Source organism: Dryas octopetala, chromosome 5 (genome assembly GCF_963921425.1).
Source record: "Dryas octopetala chromosome 5, drDryOcto1.1, whole genome shotgun sequence".
In the NCBI taxonomy this organism is placed as follows: Eukaryota; Viridiplantae; Streptophyta; class Magnoliopsida; order Rosales; family Rosaceae; genus Dryas; species Dryas octopetala.
The window spans coordinates 18,197,393-18,217,925 of record NC_141370.1 but is presented as its reverse complement, the minus strand read 5'-3'; the positions used below and the strand labels follow the sequence as shown (position 1 = coordinate 18,217,925).

Sequence of the window (20,533 nt, the reverse complement as noted above, 5' to 3'; positions counted from 1 at the left end):
GGGATTCTCATTCCAATTCTACGCTGGGGATGGGGTTGGTGTTGGTGTTTGGTGTTTGGTGCGCGCTGCCGCTGCACACAGTGAGTGTGTGTTTGTGTGTCTCTCTGACTTTTTGCATGACTTTCAGTTTCCGTGGGAAAAGCCAAATGTATTCAGGCATGCTTGCCCCTCCCTTCAAATTTGGATATATGCATGCATCATTCATTATGCTTTATCTGTAGTATATAAAATAATACTCTCAACTAATTAATATTTAATTAGATGCATGAACGTGATTATGGTTGGGCGCGCTTCGATTATTTAATCGGAACAGATAAAGTAATAAAAAAAATCAAACCAAATTGGACTCTAAGGTTGGATTCAGTCAGTTTTTATCGTTAGAAATGCCCACCCTTGTTCCTAATACTACACGCTAACTCGCGAAGATGTAATGTATGTGATATTATTATTAGCACACAACGATTTCTGATTCGGACAGAAATTGAGAACGTGGCTTGGACCAGACTAAGAAATTAAGACAGTATGAGGAGGGCATGGATGGGTCGGCAGGCATGATTGACAAAGTACACGTGTACGGTGGCGAGAGTCATTTGTTTGATTTGACCGTGATGGTTGAAAATGATGTGGAGCAGGGAATGGGCAAAATGGGGTATGGGGTATGGGTTACTTAACGTACTTGTATGGTGGTGGGCCTTTGTGTATATGTGTAGTTTTGCGATGGTTGGACCAAGTCTGTAGGTTATGTCCTTCCATAATTGACATTGAGAATCCTTGCCACAATTGCTCTGCTTTACAAAGACAATTGGCAGCATTATTTTCTATTCTCATGAAAAGTTTTACTCAAAAGGATGGATGCCATCTTCTGTAATTTTGGGGACCCACCACAAAATAGTTTAGATAAAGGCTAAAGCTATTAGCACTCCCAGTTTAGCTTCTACCACACCAAGCTGAATATTTAATAATTTCCGCGCATTCAACAATGTTGAGCATCAACAGCTAAACAAGAGTGCTAATACTGCTCACCAAAGTTTAAGTTCTAGATTCAAAATTTCCTGCGTAGCATTTGAGATGGATGTGTTCTTAACATTAGGTAAATGGAAAAATGGCCATGGCCGATTTCTTTAAATAAAACCAGCTAATGGGTACATTACATACAATCCCCCCCCCCCCAAAATCTCTTTATTTTACCCCCTTTTCTTGTTAATATTTTACCCCTTTTCTAATACAATATGTTATAATCAAATGTCTACCGTTCTTTCCGTAGTTGAATTTCTAAATTGTACATCCCTTAAAGAGCCGGGTCCTAATCTTTCCGAGTCAGTTTCTCTATTTCTACTACTACTTGCTAACTTTCTACACTGTTTAGTGGTGTCAGAATGCAAAAAAGGAACAGTCACTTCGCCATCCAAATCTACTGACCTGCTACTCCCAATAGGTTGTCCATCCCAAAGACCACCACCCTCTGTAGCTGGAGCAGCACGATCAGTTTGAGTCCTAGTGGTTTCAGGGGAACCTGAAGCATACCGGTTCGAATCAGAGAGGGGTGAATGCTTTGAACTCAGGGGTGAGGAAGAGGACGAGGAAGAAGTGTCAGAATCAGAACAGTTTCTCCAAGGGCTATTCCAACCACGTCCTGAATCACCAAATATATAATCGGACAAGTCATCGGTGCTGGTAGAATCACGAGTGCTATCGGTACTACAAGAACCTTCGTCAGAGTTGCTGCTGACAAGGGAAGAGTTGTCGCTCGACGAGTCCTCTTCTAAAATCCTTTGCAGCGGAATGGTTGAATCCTCTGGAAGATTTGAACTGGCGAGGAATTGGTTAACACTTGAATGTGTGGAGAAAGATTTTGACTTCAAATTGGCAGTCTTTCCACTGATCCAGGAAGGAATGGCTCTATGTTTGAAATCAGGAGATATTATTCTGTTCCTTATCAATCTTGGGGCCCTCGGCAAGCACCTGCAGGGTAATTTAGTCAAAAGCCCCAACAATAAGAGATTACAGAAACAAAAAAAAAAGATATGGGAAAAAGAAACAAACAAAAAAAGATCCAGAGATCCATCACCTTGCATAAAGAAGCATGTACGCCCCTTTCGTCAAGACCTTTTCAATTTCCACAGCTGTTACCTGCCCAACCATAGCCAAGACATTATCGGTTAAAAGCACTGGAATATGAAATTACTACACTATTCTGGTTATCCATTAAATAAATAAAATAAGCAAATAAAAGGAGACAGATGCTAAGCTAATTATGCATCAATGACTACCAAATCTAAAACACCACTAAAGTCTTCATGCATGTCCATCTCAAATCCATTTCCCTAGAGAGCAGTTTTATAAAACTCCTATCATACCAACTGGAGGTAAAACAAAAATTCATCACTGAAAAACACAGCCAATACAAATCCCTGTAATCATATAGGACCAAATTCTTCCTACCAATACAATTAAGGCTGAAACTTCCCAAAATTAAACACAGGAACTTGCCCTACTTACAGTTAACAAGCATAACCATTTGGGAGAAGTACTTTTAAATCTAGGAATTTAGTTAATATTACAAAGTTAAATTTTGCTTGATCTATAGATACCAAGATTTGAGTTAGAAAAACACATGAATTTCAAATGATTTTTTGTAAATAGTTATTTCAAATCCACTTCAAACATATCGTATATAGTTATTTCAAATGCATCCTATCTAATGTTTTATTGGTTCGTTTTCTTAACTAATTTAACCTTATTTTGAAATCTAAATCCTTTCTTTTGTATCATTCCACCCAAATGGGACCTATAAGTACAGGTAATAGAGCTAGGTAAGAGAAACCCTGTATAACTCAGATAACCCATGACCTACAGTAGATAGCAAAAACCAAAATCTAAATAACAAAAATGAAAGAGCAGAAGTAGCAGTCCACATTTAAAAATACCAGCCTTTTTAAGAACATACCGTGCTGTCATCAATCTTGAACCACTTGTTCTGTAAATTCTTAACATAGCACACATAATGACCAGAAAATGCAGCATTCATGATATCTAAGTGAACAACCACCCCATAAAGCCTGTATACAGGCGATTTATCACTTGTACTGCTCATAAAAGGCGCCAAATCCAGGATCTCAGGAAACCGAATGGGCTTATTGATCTTCCCAAACTTGCCCGACTGCTCAAAGAGAAACACACGTTAAATAAAAGAGTACAAAAATTTACAAATACCCTAGACTAGAACACCATCCTTGAATAACTCAATCACCTGGAAACGCTTCAGTGCAATAGTAAGGATATTCGGAGCTTCCAGTATCGTCAACTTCTTTTTGGCTTTCTCATAAGATTTGCATCTGATTGATGTAAAACACTAACAAAGTTAGTGCATCATAAAGCCAATGATTCCAAACAACAAAGAAGATTCAGAATAGCTAGTAATCATTATTCAAACTTTGAGGGCAGATCAATAACCAACCATTCAGAAGCAGATTATTCAAAATCAATCAAGGAAAACATTGTGATTCAGTAAAGTGCACGTGCAGGAGAGAAATTCTTTTATGCTTACCAATAATGATCATCATTGCATGATCTATTATGCCGCTATACTAAAAATGTAACAACATTTTTTTATCATAGTTTTCAGAGACTAAAGAGAAAATGTCAAACAAGCATCCTGGCACATAGAAAGAGAGTCTAGTAGGATTCAAATTTCATTTATAGGACAAACTGTTCCAACTCAAGGTGTAAAAGAACATTGCCCATAACATCTCATCAAAACTTGAATTTTCTAATTATCCAATGCATTTCCAAAAGGGTTTACCAGTTATAATCTAATAAAAGTAGAACATTTCAGAAAATTTATTTAACATACAGTTAACAAAAACATAATAGCAAGGAACTATTAGTTGAAAGAGAAATGGTGTTTCTACGGTTCTACCCTACTATGCAACAGGAACAAATAGATGCTCTCAAAAGTTCTATGAAACAAAGACAACTAACCTGCTACATTGGTATTTGTTCTCGCCATCCAAGGTCTCGGTACCAGTAAATTTCCGAAGAGCATCTTCCAGGGTTCCTATATCACCTTCAATCTCAACAGTAAGATCCATCATTTTTTCTTGCCGCTCAGACTTGCCTTGGCACTTTGTGCATTTAATCTGCATGCCATGAAAAAGCAAATTTGTATGTTCCATTAAACGTCATCCAAACTCAGACAAGAAAGCAGAAATTTCATTGGTTGTATGAAATTTATAAATACATAAATCCCTGGTAGGCCATTTACTATACATTACCTTTGATCGAAGGTAGCCTCCAAATGTAAGGCCTATTAAAGTTGTTTCATCTTTCAAAGAACGCGAGGCATTAACCCCAGCTTCCATAAGGCAAACAGATTGCATCGTGTCAATAGCATACCTGTCAATATAACTCATTAGGTCAATAAAAGTTTTTCACGAAGATGGAATAGTACTAGTGTGACTAATGCATATAACAGTATGTAGGCTCCAGAGTGTAGAAAGCAAGCACACCTTAAAAATTCATGTGCATCTTCTTCTCTCCCATTACCAAGTTGACTTCCAAGATTTCTTAACTGGGAAAGTATTCCAATAGGAGACAGAGGAGATTTCCCTTCTTTTGCCTTCATAACTAGACTTTCAAACTCGCACATGAAACACCATTCCTTCTTTACACCTGACACATATTAAGACTCATCAATGAACTTACACAATACAAGAGGTACTGACCATACTAGATAAGAACTCAATCTGAATCCATATGGAGAGCATGCTCGAAAACATACAAGCTCTAGAATGGAGTCCTTGAAGCAAGTAAGCAGTCAGAGGTGGAGTAAATGCCAAGCACTGGAGCACCGCATTGGCATAGCAGCTGCAGATTATGTAAGAGTATGTTAAAAACAGAATGACAAAACTCCTCACAAAAAAGGCAATCCACAACAAGAGAAAAAAACCAACTTTGGATCTACATGAATGCACTTTATATCCTGCTCAAGAATGAACACAACGGATAAACCTTAATAAACTGGGCTAGATATTATAAAACGCATCAAAGATCAATCAGGATGAATAGCATTATGTGATGCATATATTTATTATATTAATTCGGGTGAAAGGTAATACTTCAAGCCAGCTGCAACTCCTCTTTTGACAGGCCACCAACTAAAAGGACACTACCAGACCCCTACACATAACTACTCAGTTCTATGCACTTATTAAATTTTTCAAACATGTCCCCATAAACAGGCACCATTCACTTTTACCTGTTACCACAATTTATAAGGCCAGAAGGGTGCAATTCCACCTTGTTCCAATTGAAAAGCTTGACAAATAATTCATATGGAAAGAGTTCCTGCAGAAACAAAAAATAAAAATCAACTAAAATTTTCCTGCAAGCCAGTTTAAATGTTAAAAGACGCATGGATCATAAAAGGATGAAAAGTAAAACCTTATCACTATATTTTCCTGCATTATCACTCCCAGCTCTCAAAGGGTAGTGCTTTGATATTTTAGATCCTCTAAACTGATCAAAAGCTTTAAATACAGAGGTTTTCAAGCCATTCCTATCATTTGAAGAATTCATAACCTGAGAAGAAACAGCATCACTAGCCTCAACACAATCAACTTTTCCAGATTTTACACTTGGAACTGAAGATCCTCCGACATTAGATGCAAGACGAGCATCAGAAACACAGGATGATGGACATCCAGCTTCCCTGGACTTCAAAAGCTTTGAAGTTCTGCCGCAGTTATCAACAATATGATTGGACTTTTCTGAGCTTGTGGGTAGCACTCTACTAGAATTCAAAGCATCTGTACTGTTTGAAACTCTTTCAGTGCTAAGAGATTTATGAACAAAAGAAGAGGATGATGAAGTAGATTTAATTTCTCTGGACTTGAAGGCATGTGAATCACTGCTATATTTATTATTCGACCCTTCACAGTTCAGGGATGGGGAGCTCCTGACCTCTGGAGCATCTCCACCAATCTTCTCTGATGAATCGGCTCGCCCCAAAGAATCTGGAAGAGCATCGTTTAAAATAGTGCTGCTTGACTCAGAGCCTAGTGTATGCAGGGGAGGAGTAGTACTTTCAGACAAGTTGAATGAAAAATGTAAAGAAGATCCAAAATCAGATATCTTGCTATTACTGGCTTCACTGGAACTGGACACCTGAGCATCACCCCTTGATCCAACAGAGTCTAGAGTTCTCCCCCAGAAACCAGAAGATGATATACAAGACTCAGTAACTGGACCCTCAGTCATACAACTATTGTTCAAACCTGAAAAATAATTTGATTTACGCTCATCCTCTCCAACATTACAACTAGGTTTAACCTGATTTAACTTGCTTAATTTAGTAAATCCATCAACAGAATCAACCAAGCTAGCAAACTTTGGCGATAATGGCTTGGATGAATCGATTTTGTCAGCATTAGATGAAGTCTGTAGCATGTCAATAGTGTCATTAGCAGATAGATAACCATCTGATCTGTCAGGTTCAAATGAACTAACACTCTCAAAAACAGAAACATCATCTGAAGATTCACTACTGCTGGTAGAAGTAGTAGATGATCCAGAGAAAGAGGTAGCTGATGATTCAGAAGTAGATTTTGTTCCTTTACTATGGGAAAGAAATTCATCTTCACTATCATCATCCCTTCCACATTGAACTTCAGGACGGCAACCAGGATTAGGCAATGCAGGTTCCTCAGAGAATCTTTCAAATGACTCCCTGCTTTCAAACTTGTTAGTATTAATTTCAAGGTCTTTCTTGATCACATTCTGGCCAGCATCACTTCCCCCGTCAATAGTCTGATGAATTATGCTAGGAGGATGGCATTCGTCCTTGTGACCTTGTCTCCAGTGAACAATTTGACACTTCCCAGAACTGAAACATTTAATTCTTAAGTCAAACTCATATTGTGAAATATAATAATATACAAATTAGAAGCTCAAGAGAGGGGGAGGGAGAGAAAGGTGGAGAGGGAGAGAGAGAGAGAAGAGCAGAACACATAAAGAGTGGTCTGTGAGGCTGAAGAAACTGCAGTTTAACCGATAGGCAACATGTTAATATTATTATTAGGTTAAACTACACTTTTAGCCTCACTAGTTTAGGGTTTAGGACCTGCAGTTCCTGTAGTTCTAATTTCACTAAACTTTGGGGTCCAAATTTACATTTCCATCACATTAGTTGAGTGTAGAAACAAGGAATATCAAGCACTAAAACTGTTACGATCTCCACCTGAACAAATGAGATGATTGTTGCATGATACTAGCAATACAATATCTTTAACATTTTCAACATTGGGAACCATGGCATTGTGCATAAATTTATAGCTTAACTAGAAAATAAAGTTAGCATAACTATTAATTTCGACTATGAATGCACAAAGTTTTTATTCAAATTAATAGGGGTTGGCTACAATGATATTTTTTCATCATTGAGCATTATCTAAGGTCCAATTCTTTGTTGAAGCCTTAACTTCTCTCCAGAGTTTTCATTGTCATAACATGTGAATAAGTTTCAACACAATCTCTCCATTATTAGGCTTTGATTGACAGTCTGAAATTCCAGCATACTAAAAATGACACTAACAGAAGTTTGTCTTTTTTCTGTTTTGGCAAGCAACAAAAGCTCAGTTGTGTATGTAATATGGTATTTCTTGAATTAGAGAACCTGCCTTCCAAAAAAATAGAATAGCTGAAGCAGAAGAAAAAGAAAAAGGATATCTTTTTTCTATCAGAAAGAAAAAGATAGCCACTAATGGTTGTTAATCATTATTACCTTTCTCGTAATTTAATCAGTTGTAACAACATCTTAGTTACTAAAAGCCCTTTCACTTCACCTTTTTTTTTTTAAGGACAGAAACTTCGCATAACACATCAACAGAATTTAAAAAAACAAAAAAACAAATTCCTTCTCCCTATCTGGGGTAAATTCTAAACAGCTTTCCTCAAATTTTTTAGCTTTATCAACGAATTTAAATAAAGAATTAATAACAAAAAACCATCAACATAATTATATTCGGGGAAAGGAAAAATCCCATCAATTCCACCTATTAACCTCATCCCGGAAAAATAAAAAACAACAAAATTTTCCAAAATTCAGATTAGACCCAACGCGCGTTGTAATAAACAGAAATCATCACGCAAATCACAGAATTACAAACCCCAAATAGCACAAACTTGAAAAACTCAAAAAATCACAGTCATTATAAAACATAAAAAATTATTATTAGAGGCTTAGAGCACATACCAGTACCGAACCGCTTTGCAGCGAGCACAGCGAGTAGTGGTGGGGCAGTAACAAACAGCGCAATAATGACTGTTATTCTCAGCTACCGAAACGACGCCGTACCCAGCCGAGGCCTCGAGCTCAGCTCTAGCAGCTTCCTCCGAGGCCAAGACCACGAGCCTCTTGATCTCCTCCGCTCTGGCCGCAGCGAGGCGCCATTTGCGACGAGCCACGAAGAAGCCGATCACCGGCAGCAGGACGCAGGCCACCAGAACCAGGCTCCGAAACCCTAGATCCACGGCAACATGCATTTATCCTCCACGCAATAAAACACGCATCCAAACAGAGCCCCAAACCCAAGGCTCCTAACGGTCATAGATTTAGAGGCTACGGCGGCGACGCCTGTGGCGGTGGTGGTGGTGATTGAACCCCCCCCTCCGGAACCGATCGGCCGATCAGAGCCGTCCAATTTAGGACATTGAGAAACGAACGGTGGCGATGTGAAATCGAAGAGCGAGTAAAAATTGAGAATTTAGGTGACGAAATGAGGAATGTGCTTGGTTGCTTGGAAAGAGAAAGAGAGTGTGTGTGTGGCTTGTGAGCTTTTTTGTGACGGTTTTTTCTCGTCTTTTTTGTATTTTGGTGATTTCGTGGATTCGGACAATAAATGTGGAAATCGTTTCAGATTTTTAGGGCTTGTAAGAACGGAGGGAGAAAGAGAGAGAGGAGAGAGAGAGAGAGAGGGAGAGAGATTCGGGAAAGTAAAAATATTAAGATCAAATTAAAATTCGTTGAATGAAATATGAATAAAAAATATTAGAAAATATATTTATTTGAGAAAATTGATGGTCGGGGGTAAGGAATTTTCGTACCCAGTAGCATCGAGAAGCGTGAATTCTTCACTCTAAATATTCGGTCCGGACCGGCCGGTTCGGTTGATTTCGTCTGTTTTGGAGCCGGTTTTTGGACAGTTGCATGGTGTCGCGTGTGAAAAGTTTGAGGGTGGTGTGGACGTGGGGCAAAGTGGGGAGGAAGGGATCGGACGGTGGTGATTGGTTGGTGGTGGTTTACTTTTGATCACGATGGTTTACTCACCATTTTGGATTTTGCCATGCATAGAGTGAGATTCCGTTCATGGAATTGCATTGCCACATTCCACAAGTAATTGCCTTCCTAGGTATATAAGTTGAAAGACGCTTTAATAAAAAGGATTTGCTAAAGTGGGGTTAGGATTATGAGTCATTGATTGGTATTATATTTGTTGTTCGTTGATAAAAAAAAAAAAATCTTATATATATTGTTCATACGGTTGATTCATAACAATTAATAATTATCATTAATCTATCTGTCTAATTATGAATAAAAGTATTCTTAGATAAATATATAATACAAGTTTTTTCGTTCAAGAATTGTTTTTTATGATAACCTCCTTTAAGAAATGTTGTCAATTAGTCTATTATGTAATTTGGACTGTTAATCAAAATTCAGAATCATTTGTTGGTAAGTAATTTTACCTAATTAATTATCCTTGTTGACAATTTGACAACTTACATATTAAATTGTCTATAATATTACTCAATTAAAAAAAAAATTGATTTAAGTGGCTATTGGATGTGAAAAATAGAGGCTCTAAACAATTTACTATATAGCCTTTGATTGTGTTGAGAAACATTTCTATTTTTCACAAATCATGTAAGAATGCAACATAATTATAAAAAAATTAGTTAATTATGTTAGGTATAAGTTTATTTATATATCTTCTTGGTCGGTTATTATAAATATGGTGTGACAAATTGTTTTATTTCAAAGATGAGTAGGATTGGACTAAGCCTGGGCCATGAAAATTGTAGAATAATAGTGGCCGTGTGTTTAGGTCAAAGATAGATGCATAATTTGTCTTGAGAATTAGCTCTGCAACTAGAAGCAAAAAGCTCGCAAGATGATAAACTCATTGAAAAAAGAAGCATATTATTGACTTATAAATTTATAATGAGTGCGATGTCCCATTTTCTTGTAGTGTAATTGCAATTTTTTCTTTATGATGGGATGTCTTTTCTTGGTGTTCAACGTTAGTTGAGAAGATCAACTATGCACTAATCATGCCCACATATTATTTTTATCTTTTATTTATTCAAATTGAGGCCGGGTTGGGATCTAAGAGTAGGAATCAATAATATGAATTATTTGATTATGCTCAATAAATTAAAATTGATGTCAATAACCATTTAATCTAGTGATAATATTTAATATTCTTTTTTTTAGGGAGAGAAAGTTATGAATTCAAATCATAAACGCCAATGATTAATAATAAAAAAATCAAAATTAATTATCTCATTTAATTTTTGTTTATTATACTTATCTCATTTGACTCATAATTATATTATCAGTAATGCTACACTTACCACATTTTTATACCACAATTTCATACCATCTTACATGGCATTCATACATTGGACACTACAAATTAAAAAATAAAACCTAAAAAAGAAAAAAGAAATACATATCCAATAAAATAATGACACATCAGGTGGGATACAAATGTGGGAAAAAAAATGTGGGACAACTAGCATTATTGTTATATTATATCATGTGTATAACATATATTTAATATTTAAATTTCCTTAATATTTCGATCTCGTGAGAGATTATAACTTAATAGAGCTTCACGCTTATGGCAAAAGTTTAATTTTCGTGGTCTCCCTCCTTTGGATTAAAAAAATATAATGTAATCTTCAATTGCCATAAAACATTATAATGCATTAAAAATCAATTACTCCTATTAATAACGTGTAAGCACTATTTATTTATTTATACAATGTATATATCCTGTAATTGAAAACCCACTTTTGTCACCTTGGAAGATAGAAAAGGATGAATATACCCTTAAAATTTTGTAACAAATTCTAAAAAATTTACTAGATGGGGATAATTCATATTTCATAATTATGGTAGAAAAAAAGATTTTTTAAAACATCCAAAATTTTTCTCACCCGTAAAGAATATATTCAAGTACCAACTTCATATTTAAAATAAAAATATAAAGTCAATGCAATCTCTTCCTATATACACCATTACGTGTGAGTGAATTACCATTATAAGTAATATTAGACATAACAACATTGAGTATTACACTAATACGCTAGTACGTTCAAAGCACCAGTAATATTAAGGAAAATGACAATATCAATCCTTGTAGGTTGGATCATCTTTTTGTTTGAGCTTTTTTTATTTGGATTTTATAGATTCTTTTTTTTTTTTTTTTTGTTTACAATTAGGTCTCTATAGTTAATTTGCTTTCATTGACAATTTTTAAATCTTTGACTTAAAAATCTGTCATTTTTTGAAACCGAACCGAATAGAATTGTTACTTTTCCAAAAATGCTTGCTGAAAATCAAAGAAAGAAGGTCCATTTTCCCACGTAATTCGTGGGTCAAACCAACGATTCTCTTCTCAAAGTAATAGAGAGATCTTTTTCTAGTTAGACAATTCATACCATCCATACATAATGTTTTGATCTAAGATTTCAATTCTTTCATGTTTCAGCAGTAGTTAGTATATTGTTCCATGAAGTTAAGGTCCAAAATATGAAAGAAACAGGTGTTTCCACGACTCTACCGCCTAGTCAATTTTGTTCCACTTAATTCCTGTTTCATGGCCACATATCTTTCCGGCTAAGGAATAAGAAACCTTTCTCTTGTTACATGAATCCAATTTGCGCAAGACCCTCACATGCGACATTAGTTGAGGAATAAAATGGTTTTTTCATGTGTGTTAGTAAGTATCCAATGATGAATTGGATTTATTAAGCTTACTTTAACTAGAGATTTTTGGCTAATGGTGTTCTTGTAACCAGCTAGTTGTAGCTTCGATTATAAGTGGGGTTCCTTAAATAAATTTATTTAAAAGATTTCTTGTAGGGTTATTTTTATATTGTATTTTGATAATTGAAACCATCTATTTTTTTTTTTGTATCTCCATTAAATGATCATTATTACAAATATCTTAGACGCTAATTGAAAAATAGGTAGGTCCCCATATATAATAAGTTCATAAACAATTATCTACTATGTAAATTAAAAAGTATTTAGGCTTTCTGCAGGATTAAATGTTAATCATGCCTAAAATGCGTTGTCCTTGATTTGTTAGCCAACCCATGTATGTATGATATACCAGCTTCATCCTTCTTGCATGCTTTTTACCAAAAAGAGGAAAATGACATTCAAAGTTAGGTCCTACATATCGTGACACAGCTAGTTATTTACTAAATACGAACTATAAATTAATATAATACATGGCCTTTTACTGCATATTGAACTTCCTAAAACAGAAATATTGCTTTTGTTAGGTGAGAATGGGGGCCTATAGACCCAAAACAAGAACCTAAAACATGAATATTAATTGCAAATTGTTGCATACTTTTCCTTCAAATTGTGAAGCAATTTAATATGCACGGCAAGGCTAATTAACTATGTTGTTGCACGAGGCTTCCCTTCCAAGTTCAAAGCAATTTCTAGGAAGTAGGGTAAGATTCATTTATAAAGTATGAATGCTCAGAAAAAAGAAAGTAGGACATTTCTTCTTGGATTTTAGCCAAATTCTCTTGCGTTTGAAGTACACTCTCGAATGACAAACAAAATTATATATGGACCAAATAAAAGAGAGAAGAAACACCAAAGTTGCATTTTGCACTTGCTGTTGGCACATCCAAAGTATGGCACCAAAGTTGGCACATCCAAAGTATCATAGCTGCATAGATAGCTTCAAGCCTTCAAGTATGGACTGCTTGCTGTTCAAACAAGTAGAGCCATTCGAACGAAACATATTTAATTTTAATTTTTCTATCTCCAATACCAATTACGATATGCTTTTACTACTTTATGTTGTAAATAGGATTTAGAGTGCAGGCTTGGTTTTGTCTGAGTTTATGAAAAGCAGGCCATTCTCCACAAAGCTTTCTTTTTTTATTTTCACTTCCAAAATGGATAAAGGCCCAAGGGCCCAAAATAATCCTTCAATTTGGATTTGGTCACGATGAAATCATTTGAGCCTTATGGGTTCGTTAAGGTCCACCTCCATGGCCCACTACAGATATGGGTCACGTACACACATACACCCTCAAATGCATTACACAAGCATCGATCCATATACATACTAGAGGAATAACATATGATAAATTCTGAAGGAGCATATCACAATTTTTTACTACACATCCCAACCTTAAATATTTACAAATATATCTTTAAGTGGAATTTGAAAACAAAAACAAAAAAAACCCAACCCCACATACCCCTCCCTTTGCACTTCATCACTAAACTCTTTTATCGTTTGATTCTCCACCGTTTTGTTGTTTTTTCTTTTTGATTTTCCCGATTGAGTAAATCTAATAAGATTCAGATTCAGCCCATTTGTAATAAACGCATCTTAAACACTACCAATAATCCAAAACATTGATTTTTCAATGAAACTGACAATGTCACCTTACTGGCAGGTCGACTGCTTCACTCCTTTTTATTTCACTCTCTTTGGTCTCTTCCTCCTTGGACTTAAGGGAGACCGACAACGACCTCCGATCTAGAGATCAGCAAAGTCTCTCTTATGATATGGACTTGCATATCCAATTTAAGAACTTTCACATAGACTCCAAGTCACAACTATTTCTAACCATATATCCATGCCACAACTTCGAAACCAAAAGACATAATGTTACTTTGCATGTCTTACTTGAACTAGTAGGAGACAAGGTCCTAACTAAACCATAACACAAGAACCTGCTACTACATCGTAACACAACACTAAGTTGAGTGAATCCGATTAATTCTTACTATTTGTCCCACAGTATCAAAAAAGTCACAATTGAGATACAAGTTCTCAATAACTTATTGTTCATCGACCACCCTATTGTCAAAGTTATTTCTTTTCATAATGCGATAAATTATTTTTTATAATCATAATAATGTCACGTAGTGTAATCAATTTACATATTATAATATTATTATAATATTTGTAAGTGTTTGAGTTTTAAGTTTGAATCCGGTTCCTCCCAATAAAAAACTAAACTTATTTCTCATTAAATTAACTTCACAATCCCACGGTGAAGATTATGTAACCAAATATTTATGAGTTTTTTTTTTTTAAAAAAATACTTGTCTTTTAAGATTAATTTATTTTAGAAAATAACAATTTTTTAGTAAAAAATTCATAACTCTGGCCCAGCCAAAAAAAAAAAAAACGGATTCCTGGCTCAGTCGACTCAGCCCTAATATTATTATCTCTAACAGCGCAAGAGTTTACTCTCTTTCTCTCAGCCGCCCCCGGACACCCTCTCAATTTCTTCTCATCTCCTCCGCTATTGAAGCTCTGCTACCAAAGCTTCCACCGAAGATCTCTTCTTCACTGTAAGACTCAAACTTACTCTCTCTCTCCCTGAATATGCATATGTTTTTACTTCGTTCTCTGCTCAATTAATCATCATATACTGAATTGAAGTTGAAATCTAATTATTCAGGCATATGAGATCTATTTATTCTGTTAATGGATTTTGTTAATTAGCTCTATCTCTCTCTTCTCTCGCTCGCTTCTAGGGTTTAGTACGAGACTCTCTCATGTAACGTGTTCAAAGATTTTGTTAATTTGAGAATAGTATGCCTCATCTAGATTCTCTAATGAACAGGGAAATGAAACTCTTAAGTCGAATTATTTTATATGACCCATTTATCGTTTTTATTCTGTAAATATGGGTATTTTAATATCGGTCTGGCCTGTTAGTTCTCTTACGATAATGACTTTTTTTTTTTTTTATGTATGGATGTGTTGAATGCAGATTCTTGTGATTTTTCTTTGACTTGTTGCGGTTTTATTACAAGAGAGAATGGGATCTCGATTCTGGACCCAGGTTTTTAATTTATTATTGTATATATAGTAATTTGTTTATTCATAATTCCTGACTTCTACTTTTTGATGAAATTAAAAGCTTAATTTTTCTGATTTTTTGGTATTGTTTTCCTTGTGTTATTTTAGCCTGGCAGCGATTCGGAGGATGAGGAGAGTGATTATGATGAGGAGGTTGACAATGCAGGAGGTGAGCCTGCCGATGAACCGGTTGGAAACCGATACCTCGAGGGTCAGGGAACTGATAGTGACGATGAAGATGGGCAGAAGCGTGTCATTAAATCGGCGAAAGACAAGCGCTTTGATGAAATGTCTGCTACTGTTCACCAAATTAAGAATGCCATGAATATCAATGACTGGGTTAGCTTGCAGGAAAACTTTGACAAGATAAATAAGCAGCTCGAGAAAGTCATGCGTGTTACAGAGGCTGTAAGAGTACCTCCTCTATACATAAAAGCGCTTGTATTGTTGGAAGATTTTTTGGCTCAGGCTTTGGCAAACAAGGATGCTAAGAAGAAGATGAGTAGTAGCAATGCTAAGGCCTTGAACTCAATGAAACAGAAACTGAAGAAGAACAATAAGCAGTATGAGGACTTGATTAATAAGTATAGGGAGAATCCTGAGCAGAGCGATGAGGATAAGGATGCAGAAGAGGACTCAGATGAGGATGATGCAACAGATTCTGAGATTGAGGATCCTACAGATATTGTTGTGTCAGGTACTGAAGATGAGGAGGAAGGAGATGATAGGGATGACGAAACTGAGGAAGGCTGGGAGAAGAAGATGAGTAAGAAAGATAAGCTTATGGATAAGCAATTCATGAAGGACCCTAGTGAGATCACATGGGATACTGTTAATAAGAAATTTAAGGAGGTTGTGGCTGCTCGGGGAAGGAAGGGAACTGGAAGGTTTGAACAAGTTGAGCAACTTACCTTCTTGACAAAGGTTGCTAAGACCCCTGCACAGAAGCTGGAGATCTTTTTTAGTGTTGTTTCTGCTCAGTTTGATGTGAATCCTGGTCTCAATGGACACATGCCTATTAATGTGTGGAAGAAGTGTGTGCAGAATATGCAAGTTATACTTGATATTCTTGTGAAGTATCCTAACATTACAGTGGATGACATGGTGGAGCCCGATGAGAATGAATCCCAGAAGGGAGCGGATTATAATGGGACAATTAGGGTCTGGGGAAACTTGGTGGCCTTTTTAGAAAGGATAGATACTGAGTTCTTCAAGAGCTTGCAGTGCATTGATCCTCACACTCGTGAGTACATTGAAAGACTAAGAGATGAGCCTATGTTTTTGGTTCTTGCTCAAAATGTTCAAGAATATTTGGAACGAATTGGTGATTTCAAATCTGCTGCAAAGGTAGCCCTCAGGCGGGTCGAACTCATTTATTATAAACCACAAGAAGTTTATGATGCCATGAGAAAATTGGCTGAGCAGACAGGAGATGGTGAAGGCCAGGAGCCTAAAGCAGTTGAGGAAAGTCGTGGTCCATCTGCATTTATTGTAATTCCTGAGCTCGTTCCTCGGAAACCAACTTTTTCAGAGAGTAGCAGGACTATGATGGATATTCTGGTATCCCTCATATACAAGTATGGAGATGAGAGGACCAAAGCTCGTGCAATGCTTTGTGATATTTACCACCATGCTCTTCTGGATGAGTTTTCCATTTCCCGTGACCTGCTGCTAATGAGTCACCTGCAAGATAATATTCAGCAAATGGACATTTCTACGCAGATACTTTATAACCGGGCCATGGCACAACTTGGTCTGTGTGCCTTTAGGATTGGATTAATCACTGAAGGACATAGCTGTCTTTCTGAATTATATTCTGGAGGAAGAGTAAAGGAGTTGCTTGCACAAGGTGTCTCACAAAGTAGATATCATGAGAAAACTCCTGAACAGGTGTGCCAGTGCTTCCCTTATGTTTGTCCATGCAGTTATTCTTTTATTATTTCTTTGTGCATATTAGTATCTAGGAAAATGCTATAGAACCCAATTCTTTTCCCAAATTTTTTCCCAACTCTCTCATACTGGGGCCCATGATACAGTGGGACCCGCCTCATGTGAGAGAGTTCGAAAAGAATTGGGTTATGTAACCAAATCCTTACTTTTTATGTGATCTGAAGTCAGTAGCTGCATTGATCATTCGTGTAGATGTCTGATCAAAATTCCACAATTAGATTATGAAAAAAGAGAAATCCACAAGTTGATAATTTTGGTGTTTTTTTTTTTCAGAACTAGCTGATGGTTATATGTTGTTGAGATTGTACTTCACTGAATGCATGAAATTTCCATGAAATCTTTCTTTTATTGAAATGATGATGTGAATAACATGAATTATTTTAAAAGAGTTATACTATATACCAAACTATTGCCAATAAATTAGCTAAAAATGCTTAGTTGGTTATCTTATATGTTGTGGATTTCTATCTGCACCTTGCAATAAGATGTGGGAACTAGGAGTGGTTATAGTAAATACACAACTAGTTGCAAAGGAGTGCAATGTTGCATTGCTCTGCCTGTGATAGTTTTGTTTGTGGGCCAAAATAAGTTTTGAAACTTGCCACTCCATTCCACACGTTCACAAACCAGTTATGGCCTGGGCAGCCATATCTGCTATGGTGCAGGTTCTTGTAACTTCATGCTGATGTAATATTCATTGGCTTATTAAACATTGTACTTTCTTTGAGTTTACTGATTCTGCGAGCTATAAATTTTATGCGTCTTTAGTTTAGCCCTGTGTTGTACAATTCTAAAATGCCGAGGGTGCTGCTATTTGTCATATTGCAGTGTGGCGTAGTCGTTTAGATTCTTATGAGACTAACCAATTGGATTTGACAGAGCAAATTGGTGAAATAGATCATTGGGCAAAATTGTTGGGGGAAAACAGATAAAGCTGAAACTAAAAATAGAGCATGGTTTTAACAACATGTCTTTAGAGAAGGGGGCCTAAAAAATCTTAAATTAAACTTTTTTTTTTTACTCTATAATCGGTACTGGCTTAAGTTTACTTTGCTATCATTCTCTATTCTATGTAATTGATTTTTTCATTATATTTTCAGGAAAGGCTGGAGAGGAGACGACAAATGCCTTACCACATGCACATAAACCCTGAGCTCCTGGAGGCAGTGCATTTGACATGTGCCATGCTGCTGGAAGTGCCTAACATGGCAGCTAACATCCATGATGCAAAGCGCAGAGTAATTAGTAAGACGTTCAGGCGATTGCTTGAGGTGAGTGAGAAGCAAACATTCACAGGCCCCCCTGAAAATGTCAGGGACCATGTAATGGCAGCTACCAGGGCCCTTAACAAAGGTGATTTCCAAAAGGCCTTTGATGTTATCAATTCCCTTGATGTTTGGAAGCTCCTGAAGAACCGTGAGAATATTCTTGAGATGGTCAAGTCTAAGATCAAGGAAGAGGCTCTGAGGACCTACCTTTTCACTTACTCCTCTTCCTATAAGACTCTAAGCTTGGAACAACTCACCAAGTTGTTTGACCTTTCAGAGGCCCAGACTCATAGCATAGTTAGCAAGATGATGATCAACGAAGAGCTCCATGCAAGTTGGGACCAGCCAACACGTTGCACTGTTTTCCATGATGTTGAGCACACTAGGTTGCAGGCTCTAGCTTTTCAATTGACTGAGAAGCTGTCAATCCTTGCAGAAAGTAATGAAAGGGCAACAGAAGCAAGGATAGGTGGTGGTGGATTAGATCTGCCTCAAAGGCGTAGAGAGAACCAGGACTATGCTGCTGGAACTGCTGCTGGGGGTGGTAGATGGCAGGACAACAACATGTCTTTCAATCAAGGAAGGCAAGGTGGTGGCACTGGGCGTACAGGATATGGCTCTGGAGGGAGACCATATGGCCAGAATGCTGGAGGTGGGTATTCTAGGGACCGCACAGGCCAGTACAGAGGAACAGGGCAAAACACTCGTTATCAGGATGCTGCATATGCAGGATCAGGGAGGACTGGCTATCAGACTGGTTCTGTAAGGGGATCACAAGATACTTCAACTCGCATGGTCAGTCTACACAGGGGGCTTCGTGCTTAAAGAAATATAGTTACTAAGCATTTTGATTTGAAAGCTTCTCTATTTGATTTCTGTCCGTCGGTTAAATTTGCCCTTTACAAAAACTAGTCTTTGATCTTTTGAATTTATATTTAGAGGCTTAAGTTTTGGACCTTTAAACTTTGAGAGGTGGAATTTTGTATTCTATTTTACCATGGCCATGGAAGTATGCAAACTTCTTCGTTTTTTGTTTCACAAGGTGCCTGTAATGCTGGTTTTTGTCTTTGGGATTGGTCGAAAAGTTCCTGTTTCTGTAGGACTGGAGCATGCTATCTATGGAGTTATTTTTATCAGATCTATGCGTCATTTTATGCTTATCTTTGCCCTGGCTTTAATATTTTTCCACTAACGCCTACTCAAGTTTTGTACCGGAACATATTTTTGGGGCTTTGCTTGTAAGATGAATATAGTTTTGATAAAATCAATAATGGAGACTGGGAAGAAAATAGAAAGTGCTCATACTACAGGGCTGTTATGATTTTCTGCAGGAGAAAATAGATAGAATACTGTTATATAGACTATTTATTTTTTGGTACTAATATAGATTATATTTTTTCACATTCATTGGTCATGTAGCCACATGATGTATTACATATGAAAACCCATCATTTACAATGATTTAAAGTAAGAACTTCTCCCCAAGCTGAGCGCAAGCAAAGGTGTGGTGGTGGTTTAATTTTTTCTTGCTTGTTAGCTTGTACAAGCCTAAGACATAAGAACACGTTTTCTTTCAACCAAATTAATCAATGGACATTGGCTTCACTCACATGAAATTATAAGTTCAATGATGCTTGGTTTGTCAAACAGCTCTTGTAAATGTTGATCAGAATCGGGGTTCTGACATACCATTCTACGTATTTAGATTTTCTATTTATTTTGACAATTTTTTATTTTTAATCTAAGTCGTCAATTGAGTAATTTGAGTTACTTTTGAACTTAAACAAGATAAGAGAATTTTTAAATTCCTAATAAATGATTTAAATTAGAAACCAAGGATTGCGAAGTTAATGAGATGATTCAAATTCTTACCCTACAACTAATGAGAATGTGCAACCCTAAAAGCTTAATAGTACTGTTGTCTATACAGTTTGCAAAGCTCCATTCAAGCTAGTAGTGAAGGGTTACCTTCTCACCAAACCAAAGCATGGTCTAAATGTGTATGCATTTTCCAAATTTTGAACCCCTCTACTCTCTTGACTAGCTTTGCTTCGATATCCTTGAGTGCAATGGTTATTGATTTCACATCTTGAGCTTCTGCAGCAACACCTTGTTAATATATATATATATATATTGTTCGTATGATTAAACATCTGGGCATAACGACAAGTCACA

At 36.5% G+C, this 20,533-nt stretch overlaps 2 protein-coding genes across 2 annotated transcripts; one reads left to right on the top strand and one right to left on the bottom strand.

The window, feature by feature from the left end:
* Window positions 1-1,193: 1,193 nt before the first annotated feature.
* Window positions 1,194-9,010, bottom strand: UBP16 (ubiquitin-specific protease 16). The gene is made up of 11 exons (XM_086244201.1): window positions 8,252-9,010; window positions 5,443-6,883; window positions 5,258-5,346; window positions 4,781-4,866; window positions 4,509-4,671; window positions 4,275-4,395; window positions 3,982-4,139; window positions 3,251-3,335; window positions 2,948-3,160; window positions 2,069-2,130; window positions 1,194-1,962 (listed from the first exon to the last, which is right to left on the bottom strand). Exons 1-11 carry the CDS (start codon window positions 8,539-8,541, stop codon window positions 1,239-1,241), a joined length of 3,432 nt encoding a protein of 1,143 aa, XP_086100327.1. The 5' UTR covers window positions 8,542-9,010; the 3' UTR covers window positions 1,194-1,238.
* A 5,472-nt stretch (window positions 9,011-14,482) lies between these two features.
* Window positions 14,483-19,494, top strand: LOC147285225 (eukaryotic translation initiation factor 3 subunit C-like). Its single transcript, XM_086244667.1, has 4 exons — window positions 14,483-14,626; window positions 15,052-15,123; window positions 15,249-17,030; window positions 18,191-19,494. Exons 2-4 carry the CDS (start codon window positions 15,100-15,102, stop codon window positions 19,181-19,183), a joined length of 2,799 nt encoding a protein of 932 aa, XP_086100793.1. The 5' UTR covers window positions 14,483-14,626; window positions 15,052-15,099; the 3' UTR covers window positions 19,184-19,494.
* Window positions 19,495-20,533: the final 1,039 nt, after the last annotated feature.